General features: G+C 41.4%; 1 protein-coding gene across 1 annotated transcript; it reads right to left on the bottom strand.

Annotated features, from left to right (window-relative positions):
* Positions 1-186: 186 nt before the first annotated feature.
* On the bottom strand, positions 187-11,167 carry gnsa (glucosamine (N-acetyl)-6-sulfatase a). Its single transcript, XM_035426533.1, has 14 exons — positions 10,810-11,167; positions 9,898-9,957; positions 8,461-8,667; positions 6,958-7,023; positions 5,819-5,917; positions 5,309-5,476; positions 5,118-5,200; positions 4,822-4,940; positions 4,409-4,512; positions 3,961-4,062; positions 3,696-3,806; positions 3,481-3,591; positions 3,168-3,328; positions 187-2,723 (listed from the first exon to the last, which is right to left on the bottom strand). Exons 1-14 carry the CDS (start codon positions 10,963-10,965, stop codon positions 2,648-2,650), a joined length of 1,623 nt encoding a protein of 540 aa, XP_035282424.1. The 5' UTR covers positions 10,966-11,167; the 3' UTR covers positions 187-2,647.
* Between the last annotated feature and the right edge of the window lie 1,453 nt (positions 11,168-12,620).

The following is a 12,620-nucleotide window of genomic DNA, read 5'->3' as shown; positions in this document are numbered from 1 at the left end:
GCAACAATGTGGAGCAAAATGGGTACATCTCCTAAATACATAAAAAATGGTCCAGTTTGGATCAGTTACAGGCAACATTAGTACACATTCATGAAGTTGTCTTGTTGGAACACCTAGGCTGCACAGCTACACACCTACAGCTGCACAGCTACACACTAAACATGCAACACAGCCAGAACAATCAGGGATCTTCAAAATGTCTTTATTGAACAAACAAGCAAACCAGTAAAGTACATTTCCCTCAAACAAAAACAATATTGCTTAAAAGGAAATGTGCAAAATAAAGGTACTATCAATTGAAAGGTGCTTTGTCCAATCGTTCAGCTTGGATTCGGTCTGACCGTCTGAGGTAAAGGAGAAAACGGTGAACGTAATGCCCTTTACATGCACGCACAAAACTAATTCTGATTCACCATAGATATTCTCAGTACCTGTAACCCCTCTCAACTTTAACCCTGACTGCACTCTATTCTGGAATCTCAGGTTAACATAGAAAGAACCAATCAGGGTGGCAAAAGCCGTGTTTGAAAATAAACTGCCAATCTCAGAACCTTCTGCTCCTCATTACTGAAGAGGCATGGCGTGCTGAACTGGAGACAGTTCTCTCTTGAATGACATACAAGTCTATGCTGTTTGTATTCATAATGTCTAATAAGAGTAGGAGTTCTGATCTTGGACCAAGTTTCCTCCCTTGTACATATATATATATATATCCATTATGAGCCAAAAGGCAAAACTGATCCTAGATCAGCACTCCTACACGAAAATGTTTTTATGAATGGTCACCCTCCCTCCAGCACAACCCAGTGGTTTAAATCAGCTCAAAGCCAGTGCGAATGAGTGAAATGCTCAGTATGCGTTACACAAGTAGCCAGGCAGCAAAATGATACAATATAATGTCAGTAACTGATGATGTATGGCAGTTAACAAGCAACTACTTAGAATTTCCCATAAACATATTGCGTTGATTCACATTCAAAGGTGCTACTCAGCATTTATCATCTGCATTTGAAATTCACAGTTCGTGTAGTAGTAAAACATGAGAGCGATTTCCCTTGCACTTAGAAAACGGAGTATGTTAGCATGGGTCTACAATGCTGTTGACAGGGTGTGTGTTTCTCTGTACAAATAAGTCAGTCCAAGTTAGGCATAGCTGAGATCACACCTCTCCCTTTTGCTCAGAGCAGCACATGGCTCCCCACCAGTTCCCTTTCACAGTTCATACGAAAATAGTCTGTTTCATTATGCGGTGAAAAAATAATACATAGATTGATAAAACCATCAAAAGGTGGCTTCATGCTTTTATGAATGAGAATTGTTTTATGAAGGATAAATCATTTTATAATCTCATTTTGGTAACATTCAACCTTTGATCAGATAATGTCTTTGAAAGTCATTTAAACCATTAGCTGAAATGTAAGGTGTGTTTATCACACCTTGCCATAGAGGCCTGTTGTGTGTATTCACACTCGTGGCCAAATCACAGAACATACCTTCACCTGCAGAGCAGCGCAAATTTCCCCACTCAACTGTGACCCATACAATAGGTTCTGTCAGATATCCTGATTTACAGAAATGAAAATACAACATTGTTTGCATCTCGCAGGCTAAAATATGTTTGCTATGATTTAAGCTGCAGCCTCTGTCTTGTTAATCTTATTGTTAACCATATTCCAGTATTACTATGTTTGTATTGCTTCCCTCTCACACGGATCCTGCAGTGTTGCAAGTCTAAATACTATCTGCAATTTCTGGGCCTTGGACGTGCAATCCAACACAGGCACTTATTCCAGCACTTTCTGTGGAGATATGTCAAAGGGCATCACACGATTACCACTGAAATTAAACTATTTTACGGAGAAATTTTAGTGTAATTAACTCAGTCACTTTCACCTAAAAAGGTGTAATATAAATAGCTGTAAAAAGGCATAAAGTCATTTTGGGTTCACAAAAGACTGCTTTGGAAAGAACCGACGTACCAGACATTTCCCCACAATGGGAACTGCTCAATCTCAACATATAAAAACATGCTTCAGCCAGAAAAAAGGCCCAAATCTGCTGCGATCATTCATCTCTAAAAATAATACTATGTGCATTTGTGGTGGTAAACCATGAAATATTATTAGTAACTTAAATTTCGATTGCACTTTGATAAAGATGATTTTTCTTTGTGTAACTAAGCAGTGAACTAAACTAACTCACAAAACTGTCAACATTTAACAAGTCTATAAAAAGGCAGATGAAGACAAATCATCAATTCGACCTTTTACAAAAGAAACAACAAATTCTGTTATTTCTGAATTAAAGTGAAGAACATTTAGACTGGACAGTAAACTACACCTAGATTACACACGCACACCGCTTGTGTTTTTTTGGACAGTTGTTGCTGCTGCTGCTTACTCCTTTTTTGCAGGCCAAAAGAGAGTATCTGTCACACGTAAAGGCAACCATGTTTTAAAAAAATGAAAGTGGCTGTAGTGATTGGCTGGCCTCGTCTCCGTCTGAAACCCCTCCACCCCAGTGATAGGCTCCACCCACCTCCACCGCAGGGCGTGGTGACAGTGACAGGGGTGGGATGTTGGCAAGGGGTTTCTCTGGAAACGAGGCGTGGATGGGACAGGCTTGCTGGGCCCCCCCACCCCTCGCCTTACTTCAGCGTCTGTCTCAGTCTGCTGATTCGGGGACCCCGGCTGTTGAACATCATGCGGGGGTCAAATTTATACCTGCAGTGCAGAGAGAGAGAGAAGGTGGGGGCGGAGGGTCAACCAAGTGATTATCTACCAGTTGCTGTCAGCTCAGCAGTTTTTAAAAAAACATACATAGCCTTCTACATATTACACGCGCTACATAACCACTCACTCCAGTCTAGCAAAACACAGCATTAGTTATGTGCACTGTCTAAAATATATGGTTTTGACATATGTAAAAACATAAGTGGGTAGAGTCAGAGAAAGGTCCCTCATTAAGTGGGTCCAGGGCTTAGAAAGAACCACACTTAGCAGAAGGCCTTATCCAGCAAACCTTTTTTACACATTATTACCCAGTTAGATAACTGGTTCTATTTCTCCCACTTGCTTGCAACCGTAGACCTTGTTTCCTAACTGCAACAGAATGCTGCAGCTTTTCAAACTGGACCGTTTAAAAATGAATTTACTGGTCCAACTGACCGTGAATCATAGACCCCTGGTGTGCGACAGGAAGGTCCAGAGCAGGACTGCAGCATCATCAACCTGTGGTTCATCTTCTCCAAAACCTCCTGGTCAATGGTCTTGGCTATGTTGGTCAGCTGGAAGGGGTCTGCCGTCAGGTTGTATACCTCCACAAACACCTGGGCAGGTAAGGAACAGAGAAGAGGTGTTTTCAGGAGGTATTCAAACTCACAAGGAGTTTTTTTTCAATAGCAAAACATCTACAAAGATTAAACACACAGAAATAATACAATTTCATTCCATATACATTGTGGTAACGTGCTAATTTTACCTCGTTGTCATCGAACTCGCAGTACTGCAGGTCGGTAGTGGAGGAGAGTGTCCGCACGCAGGCGTAGGTGTTGTTGATGGCGTCCTCGCACACGCAGTCCAGGAAGCACCCCTAACCGAAAAGACAAACGAGCACGGGCGCCTTGTGTTAGCTGTAGTGACACTGACACACAGCGTTTCAGTCGGAGAAGGTGCAGCAGGAGAGCGGAGGCTCACCCAGACTCCGGGTCCCAGGAGAGGGCAGGAGGGGTCAGAGACGTTGAGGCCCTCGCCCTCGTACTCCACCAGCATGTCCGTCCTCCACGTCACGTTCTGGCTCTTACCGGTCTGAGAGAGAGACAAACCCCCCCGCACACATACGTCAGTCTCGGGTGGTAACTCTGTACAGACTCCCCAGCTCATCACAAATCACTGAACCAGTTCTGCGGTCAGCACAGGCCCTGCCGTGCGTCACTGCCCTCCTGCCCCCCAGAGGTCTTACCATGAGAGGCAGGAAGGACATGCCGTCCATCTGAGTCTTGTTGGCGTCAAAGCCAGCGATGTCCAGGATGGTGGGACCCAGGTCCACGTTCGTCACAAGCATCTGGTGAGAATTTTTAAATTTTTTTGGTGAACATTTATTGAATTGCTTGATTTTCTTTCAAGGAGTCTTTAAAGTACAGTGAACTATGTACAAAAGAGCAGGAAAAATGTGGGTTTATACTGTATAATAAATACTATGTAACATAAATGTTCACATAACTATATAAACATACCACTAAAAATGTGTGATTAATTAATATGCAGGTTCTTCTCCTCAAGCCAACACATCCTAAGCAAGATGCTTGTACATCAAGCCTATTTGCTGTATGACTGTACTAATAACTAATAACAATGATTTTTTGCTGAGTGGCGATATGCAGGGTGTTGGGGGGATGGCAGGAGCTGACCTTGCTCGTCTGGTTGGAACTGATGTTTGGTCCTCTGACCAGCAGAGGCACTCTGATGTCAAACTCATAGAGCTGCCGCTTGTCCAGGGGTAGGGAGAACTGGCCTGGGGGAAAGAGAGGACCAATAGAGTCAGGTTGAGGACATCTGAGAGTGTAGGTGGTAGGACTAAACTTCCTGTTTCCTGGAACCTGCAGCTCCACACAGACAGGTCTGGATCTATAACTGAGCAGGCCCAACATCAGTGATCAAAGCATCAGGGAAGACTTATGCACAGGCCTCCATAGTCTCTGTGTGGGGAAGACTGAGGCTGTGCAACTTGATTGCCATAAAGAAACATTTGGTGAAAATGAGATCAAACAGCTTGAGCAGATACTGTCCAGCTAGAAGTGGCTGTGCCCAGTGCCTCGGGTACCTGTGTGATAGCCATTATCAGAGGTGAAGATTATGTAGGTGTTCTCCAGCTCGCCCCGCAGCTCCAGGTTCTTCACCACTTTTTCAACCAGGTCATCTACAGACAACAGAGTTCGCCATCTAGTGGAGTGGAGGTAATAGCACACAAAGTCATAAAAGGATTACATTTCCCAAACAGGAAGTTCTTAAAATGAAATGTATGTCCTTTCTTCATCTCTTAAGTTAAAATCAGAGGTGCAAAAACTAAATGTAGATACTCAAAAAGCAACAAAGGGGAAGTTTTTTCTTTTTTGGTACCGTTTTCGAAAAGCGTCGTCCAGGAACTGCACTGAAGAGTTTGTCATGGGTGTCTTAGCTTGTCTTATTAGCCAGTGTTTGTCCTTGAAGAACCAAAAAGAACAAGGGTTTTAATGAAGTATTGTCCCTGTATTTTGACTGTTCTTCAGTTGGCCTCATGAATTCACATCCCTCCAGGTCCGGCTCCCTACCTTGCCGTGCACGTTGAAGTTGGGGTTCCGGGGCGCTTTGATGTCGGCGAAGCGGCCCTCGTACTGCGGGGCGGCGGTCCAGGGGGCGTGGGGGGCGGGCGTGGAAATCATCATGAAGAAGGGCCTGTAGTTGGACTTATACTGCAGGAAGTCTATAGACCGGTTCGCCTGAAGCAGAGAGGCAGGTGAGCAGCTGGGCTTTTCACATTACGAGTGGAAACTGCTGACAGCATCACAGAGGCGAAAAGCACTGAAGTCGGATTCTTGTATCCGCTGACGTGAGGCCATCGTTACTCGGCCTTGCACGCGACAACTCAGCACTACAGCTGAAAGAAAGCCGCCGCTGTAGCGCTACCGTGTTTACATGCGCACACAGACAACATTTCATTTCACAAAGACCTAAAGGGACCTCTGTCGCTCAGCAGCACTGGAGTCCATCATTTTCCAAACGGCCTGTCAGCAACCCTGCCTGTGTAAAGCAGATTTATAGGAGCCGCCCTGTGCCCTTACCAGCACGTCTGTCAGGTAGTCCTCGCTGTAATTCTGTCCATGCTTCTGGGCCTTCCCGTTAACGGACAGGGTGTAGTTGTAGTACTTTGAGTTCCTCTCCTGTAAAGTCACATGCATCACGAATAGCAATGAGAACGTGACAATGATGATGAACCGATTTGTCTAAAAATTCTTTGTGAAGCCAGATGTAATTCAAAGGGTCAACATTAAGTACACCTATATTGAAAATCATTCTGCTGTTAGATGTTTTTGTATGTGGGTTTACGTGAGTTTGTGTGCGTAACAATGCTTGTGGACTCTTGATCTGAAGAAACAACTCTATGGTCAGGACTGCCCAGTTGGCAGAACACTTTATCTCAGGAGCTGGGAGTTTGTTTCTTTAAATAGTCTCCTGCTCGTGACTTTGGCACAGCGACTCATATCTGTTCCCAAGGGTGAAGGAGGGCAGGCAGCAGTGGAGCCCTAGCAACCATTCCCCAAGGCCACATTCTTTATTCCATACGGTGTACACTGCTTCTTCAGGCATATATACAAAAAGAGCCAAATTAGGTGTTCTGTTTCTTATATGGAGTTATTTCAGCTCTATATACACACTCCAAAGTGTTTCACCTATTTGCAGGAATTCACACTCTAAAGAGGAAATCTGTGAGGTGTTGAAAGTTCCAGCCAATTCACTCTTTCACTGCTCACAAAATGTTTGCCTAAACCAATCTCCTCTTGGATTTAAATGTGTTTGGGTAAAATATGGTTTTATCGTGCCTGGGATCAACGTTCCCAAACAGTCATTTCTACAAACATTATCTCCAAAAAACAATAAAACGGTAAACAGTACCATAAAACTAAAACAAATGAGAAAACGTTGAACCATGTCAAATACAAAACGGCTTAAAACCCCCTGAGGGGTAGGCTTTGTGGAACGTTTTTTTCAGAATTCTAGGCGAATATTCTAGAACTCCACTGCTTTCAATTACCAGTAGTGATCGTTACATCAGCATTAGAATGCTCAGTTTAGAACATTCTAATCACACACTTGTGATCTTTCTGGGGACACTTTTTCAACTTTGAGTGTTAGGGTTTACAATGTACTAGAATAAAATGCTGAGTTTTGTATGCGGTAACATGTCTGAGGGCTTTCTCACCAGGGCAAACCAGTAGTCCCAGCCGGGAGGGACATGCTCCACTCCCCCCGCCTCTGTGGCTCCATACTGAAAGAGACGGGACAGAGAGACAGACCATAAGGCCATGGCACAGGGGACTGAGGCTCAGTAAAAAAAATCACCAGGTCTGACCCACAGATCTCTGCTGGGACAGAAATTACACTTAATCTCTCCAAAGGCATCACGATACTCCAGAATGCTTGCAACAACCCTTATATGAATAGACATAAATGGAACTGGAATATATTACTCTATGCAGAATCTCAGGTGTGAGGTCATGGCACTGTGTGACATCATGCTGCACATCATATTCCTGAAGTGAAGACATGGTCTCCCCTGTGAATTCACTTTTTATCCAAATTGTTCCTTTTGTTTTGGTGTAAGCAAATAACCGACATTTCAGTGTTTACATAATTAATCAATCAACATGGGTCCTTTTATTTGAACTGTCTTAATTTCTCCAAGCTCTGTGTGCTAGTTTTTTTTGTTGTAGTTATTAAAAGGCAGCTACTCAACAGTTTGTACAGAAATAAGTATCACAGTAACTACAATGACCACTATCCATTGCACCTAAAGACATGCAAGTAATGTGACAGCTCGGAAACACGGAAGGTAGTATTCACAAGACACAAGCAGAGCAGGACCAAAAAGGTATATGTACTGTGCGACTGCAGTCAACAGCAATACATATACATACATACACATTCCATAACAACACTTCTAACAAACTGGTAGTTTTTACTCAGCAGAATGTCATATTGGCCTTGAAACTGGTCTACTGATTTTGTCAATGTTACTAATTAACTCTTGTGAGGAACACTGATAACAGTAGGCTGGTAACATTCAAATACGATGGCTGGCTGCCCTCCAGAGAAAATGTGTACTTCCAGAGCCAAACGTATGATAAAATAAATTATAAAGTCAACAAATACAAAATGAAATGTAGACACCTGAAATCCTTATATACATTTAAAGACCAAAGTAATAATTTATGTGAGATTTGCTGTAATATGTAGCCACAACATTGGAGCCCTTTAAATAGACTGAAAGTCAGTGTTTAACATTTCAATTTAAAAAATATATTCAAAAATAAATTAAAATTGCCATACTTTCATGGTACATTCATATTTCAATTTTTTTTTTATTGAAAACCGTGATTACTTTCCCAAGCTAAATCTAAATTAAACCAATCTCAAAAAACACAAATCACTCAGCACTACTATGGTGACACCAGCATATTTTTCATTCAGATTTTATAATGCAGAACCAACACTACTAGAAAACACAGCCAGACATCATAAATCCAACTAATGGCTTCTGGTAATAATAGTGGAAGTAGAGCTGTTTTTACAGAGCAGGCCTTGACATTTATTCTGACTTTGATTACTGACACAGATCTCAAAATTAGATCTGGGATAGACGCCATGACCTGGAGACATTTTGGCCCACTTGGCATTAGAGGGTGCGTGAGAAGGAGGACGCTACCTCGTTAAGGTACTTCCCAGCGAAGAATGTCTGGTAGCCCGCGTGGTGCTGCAGCAGGACGGGGAAGGTGCTGGCCTCCTGGCTCTTCTGCCAGGCCAGGCTGCTGCAGTTGCCCTCCAGGGTGTTGTTGATCACATGGTGGTTGTGGGGGTACTTTCCGGTCAGGATGCTGGCACGGCTGGGGCAGCAGAGGGGACTGGCCACAAACTGCAGGACGAAGAAGAGCGCAGCAAACTGTAGTCATCTGTTGCATCACATTCTTTGGTTTGTGCCAGTTCACTAAACATTATATGAGAGCAGTCATAGAGGAGTGCATGGGATTTGATTCCATTTTAGGATTCACTTTGTTTTTGTGAGACAAACTAGCTCACTTACTTGCCTGCTCACTCATTCACAGTTACTAGAAAATAGACGTTGAGGCTTGAGCACATGTTAGAAATTATAGAACTACAGTTATCATAGAGTATCACATTTAGTTAATATTAGCAAGGACATCAAGATGTGTAATTTCTAAAGACATTATTGTCACTTAAAAACAACAGCACTCTACCTGAACAACTCAGTAGGGGCGCACTTACTGGTGTTGGGCTAGATGGAAATGGTTGTGATAGTCAGACAAATCCTTTCTGGATCTTATTTCATTCTTTGCTGCCACCTGGCATTTTGGTCCTTGCCCCTCTGAAGGGGTTGGCATTAGTGTGTCATGTCTGGCTTTGTTCTGTTATCGGTTCTCACAGAGTATATTCTCTCTGGTTGTTGGAGTGATAGGAAAAATCCTATCTTTCTCAATATGTCTACTTGAATGATACTTAAAAGACTTAACTCAGTGCCAATACATCAAAACGTAATGCAAAAGTACTGGTCTTCTGGTGCTCTGGAGCAACAAACCTACCGGAACCTTTCCAATCCAGCAGGTTTGGTTTTCTGGTTATTCTCACAACCACAAAACACTTGTCAGGTCTAAAAATTAACATGACAAACATCTGATCCATTATCTGCTCAGACCAGTTGAGTGGACCACTCCCAAATCTAATCTGCCCCTATTTTCTTCCCTCCTGTAAGACACAGTACCTTATTTACCTCACTCTTGAAAACTTTCCATTAGAAGGACAGGTACAGCAATGTAATGATAATCGATGAGCTGGATCAATCCCATTTCACTGCAGTATGGCCTGCAGAAAGACCCGCTGACCTTTCCACAAATATAAACCCCTGAGTGCTCTTTAAAGTGCATGTACACCCATCCCATCTCAGCCACGACCTCATGTGACAAAATGTCTTTGACTTCTTTTACTTCTTTCTGAAAAGCCAACCAATTCGAAATGGCTTATGAATTTGGATTGGTCTACCAGCAGTCATAACCTTAGCTACAGAATTGTGTTGGAAAAATACAATGGAACCCTGTACAATATGTAAAGCAAAAGAGGGAATACTTACTGTATTTGTGAATGATATACCTGCTTCTCCAATAAGTTTTTTTGTCTTGTTCAATGGAATCTGTAAGAAAGAGAAATTAGCCCAAATTGAGAGTAAATAGAATAACATATGACAGAATATTGCACATACACAAAACTTTCTTTTATAGAACAGAATGTGCAAGCCCCATCTGTACAATAGAATCCTTTTCCAGTGTTTCAGTACAACCAGCTCTAAAATACAAACTGAAGACATTTCCTCGCTGGACAGAACTGCTTTAGGTGAAGAAGTTGGCACAATTAAACCGAACACAGATATTTGTCACAAAGTACATACCTTAGGCCCACTCATCGCACTCTAGGTGCAGGGCCAGAGGACTTAAATAATTGAGGTATTACTAATGAATCATCTACAGGATTCAAACGATTTTTCAGATCATGATTCATACAGTCCTTTGCCTCTCATATGAAACGAATAACTTTGTTTCAGGAATGCAAAACGTGAGACGTGTAGATTAATGACAGACAACCTGAATTTTTTGGCCAATTGCTAGCTCGTTTTCGTCCCACAGTATCGTACAGATAATTTTTGATAATTCTCTACCCTTTTCCCAGGTAAATCAAAACGGATGGTTACACAATAAATAGGATATTAATGATAAACAGTCATAGCAGATGGCAAGCCAGGAGGAGCATCGAGAGAAAAAAGGAAATATTTTCTAGTTTGGATAACGAGCCTGCAGATGTAACAAAGCTTGCTAGCAAGTCGTAAAGAAGTTGTATTCTTTGCTATAGTCAGCTTAAATTTAATTGACCACAGCAAGAAATGTTTAGCTATGATAGATACAAGCTAGCTGTTGGGTAGCTAACTGATAATATTTAATAAACAGAAAACCACAAATGACCTTGTAAATACGACTGATGGGAAACTTACCATGCCACCGATGGAAACGTCCAAATCGTCGGTCAGGATCAGAACTATATTCGGTCTCCGGTTAATTCCCAAAACTGCCATGCTATTGACCAACAAAGTGACGCAGATAACAATAAAATTCACTAAGGGCCGGGGATACAATCTAATTGTTCTCATTTTCGCTTTGAGTTATCCCAGATATTTTACAGTGTGCACCCAAGGGGTCATAAAACATATAAAATCGCAAAATATAGGTAGGCAGCTAGCTGAAATGGTCCCTTTCAAGAAGAGGTGCAAATAAACAAGATCCTCCAGCTCCAAGACCAATTTCCCTGTTTTCACGTCCTGTGCGGCTTGGTAGCGGAAGTCCCGGTCAGCTGATACCCACCGCGTGTTCTGCGCGTTGTATGTTTCAAACGTCATTACTAATGAACCAACTTCTCTGGGGGATTTTTTTTGGGGTGGAGGGGAATCGAGTGTCTGCATTCTGGCGTCACGCACTAATGTACGTTTAAATGTATCTAACACGTCCCAAAGTATAAATTGTCACGTCTTTAAACTAGTATAATTGAACTAATGTATACATAGCCTCTCCAAAGCCCTTATACCTGATCTCTCTGTTATGCTCTTGGGATGCTTATGCACGTTCATCCTGCTAAGATGTTAACAGAAATGTAGGTCTCACTACATTTGCTCATATTTTGCATGTGCACGTCCAAAATTTTATCTCGAGAATTTTTAACATTGTGCTATCTTGATTCTTTATTTGGTGTCAAAGTGAAACGGCTGACATGCATAATACAAATAATACAAAGTGTGATAGGCAATATTGTTGAAGGCATGCAAATTTGCCAAAACACGAATGTTTTTTCATAATTCATGTTGGACGTCTATAGCCCACAATCTCCTACAAACACACATGCAACTGTACAATGGCTATACAGTTGTACAGTTAGTATACTAATTCCAAAAATATATTTTCACCAAAAAAATTTTAAGAAAAAATCCCATAACCTTTAACTTTCTACTTGCATGAATGAATTACTTTCCAGACTTCATTCATTACGTGTTACACTTCAAGGAATGATATTTCATCTCAAGCATTGCCAAGCTACTCACTACCCACCCGAGTGACATACAGTAGGCTACAGCAGCCAGAATATTCATTGCATGTTGAGGCTGAAAGGGAGTGATGTATTTATTCTATTTAATGTGGAATTTGAAGGCCATTTATAATATACCCAGTTTAAGAAGAGCTAGATTTGAAGTTTGGCAGTATTGGAACTTTAAGCACCAGAGTACTTATTGCTACAAAAGTTGCCACTGGATCTTTGATAGGTACTGTCTGTCTGAACTACAACTGTGTCATCTGACAGAATTTTTTTTTTTTATTGAGAAAGATATACATTAACAAATAGTATAAACAAATATGAATACAACAACACAAGGAAAGTGACAGGGAGTTATCTGCTACAAAATACAATAATAACCAAGGGAGGAAGGTGCAGGGAGATATTCACTAGAAAATACAACAATAAATAATAAAGGGAGAAAGTGCAGGAAGTTATTGACAACACACAATAAAAAGAAAAATGGCATAGTTTGACTATTTTATATAGTTCAAAATAGTCAGTCTTCACAGTTTTTCTGTTCTTCATCTTATCTAAGGTAGTGTTATAATGCTTACTTTATAAAATGATTAAAGTTGTCTCAGTCCATTTTTTGTTAAAGTGAAAATTGCCAAGAATGGTAAACTGTTTTCTGTGATATTTCTAAATTTCTTATTATTGCGTATATCACGAAGATCATTCATATTACCAATAATCCTTTCT

This window comes from Anguilla anguilla, chromosome 7, assembly GCF_013347855.1.
Source record: "Anguilla anguilla isolate fAngAng1 chromosome 7, fAngAng1.pri, whole genome shotgun sequence".
NCBI classification, from domain to species: domain Eukaryota; kingdom Metazoa; phylum Chordata; class Actinopteri; order Anguilliformes; family Anguillidae; genus Anguilla; species Anguilla anguilla.
The sequence above is the reverse complement of the archived record's forward strand: the minus strand, read 5'-3'. Positions and strand labels throughout refer to the sequence as shown.

Coding starts and splice junctions, on each gene's coding strand:
- gnsa (XM_035426533.1), bottom strand. CDS start 10,965: ATGAGAACAATTAGATTGTATCCCCGGCCCTTAGTGAATTTTATTGTT. Junction 4,063..4,408: donor GTTCCAACCAGACGAGCAAG/GTCAGCTCCTGC, acceptor AATTCTCACCAG/ATGCTTGTGACGAACGTGGA. Junction 2,724..3,167: donor CCAGGGGTCTATGATTCACG/GTCAGTTGGACC, acceptor TCTGCACTGCAG/GTATAAATTTGACCCCCGCA.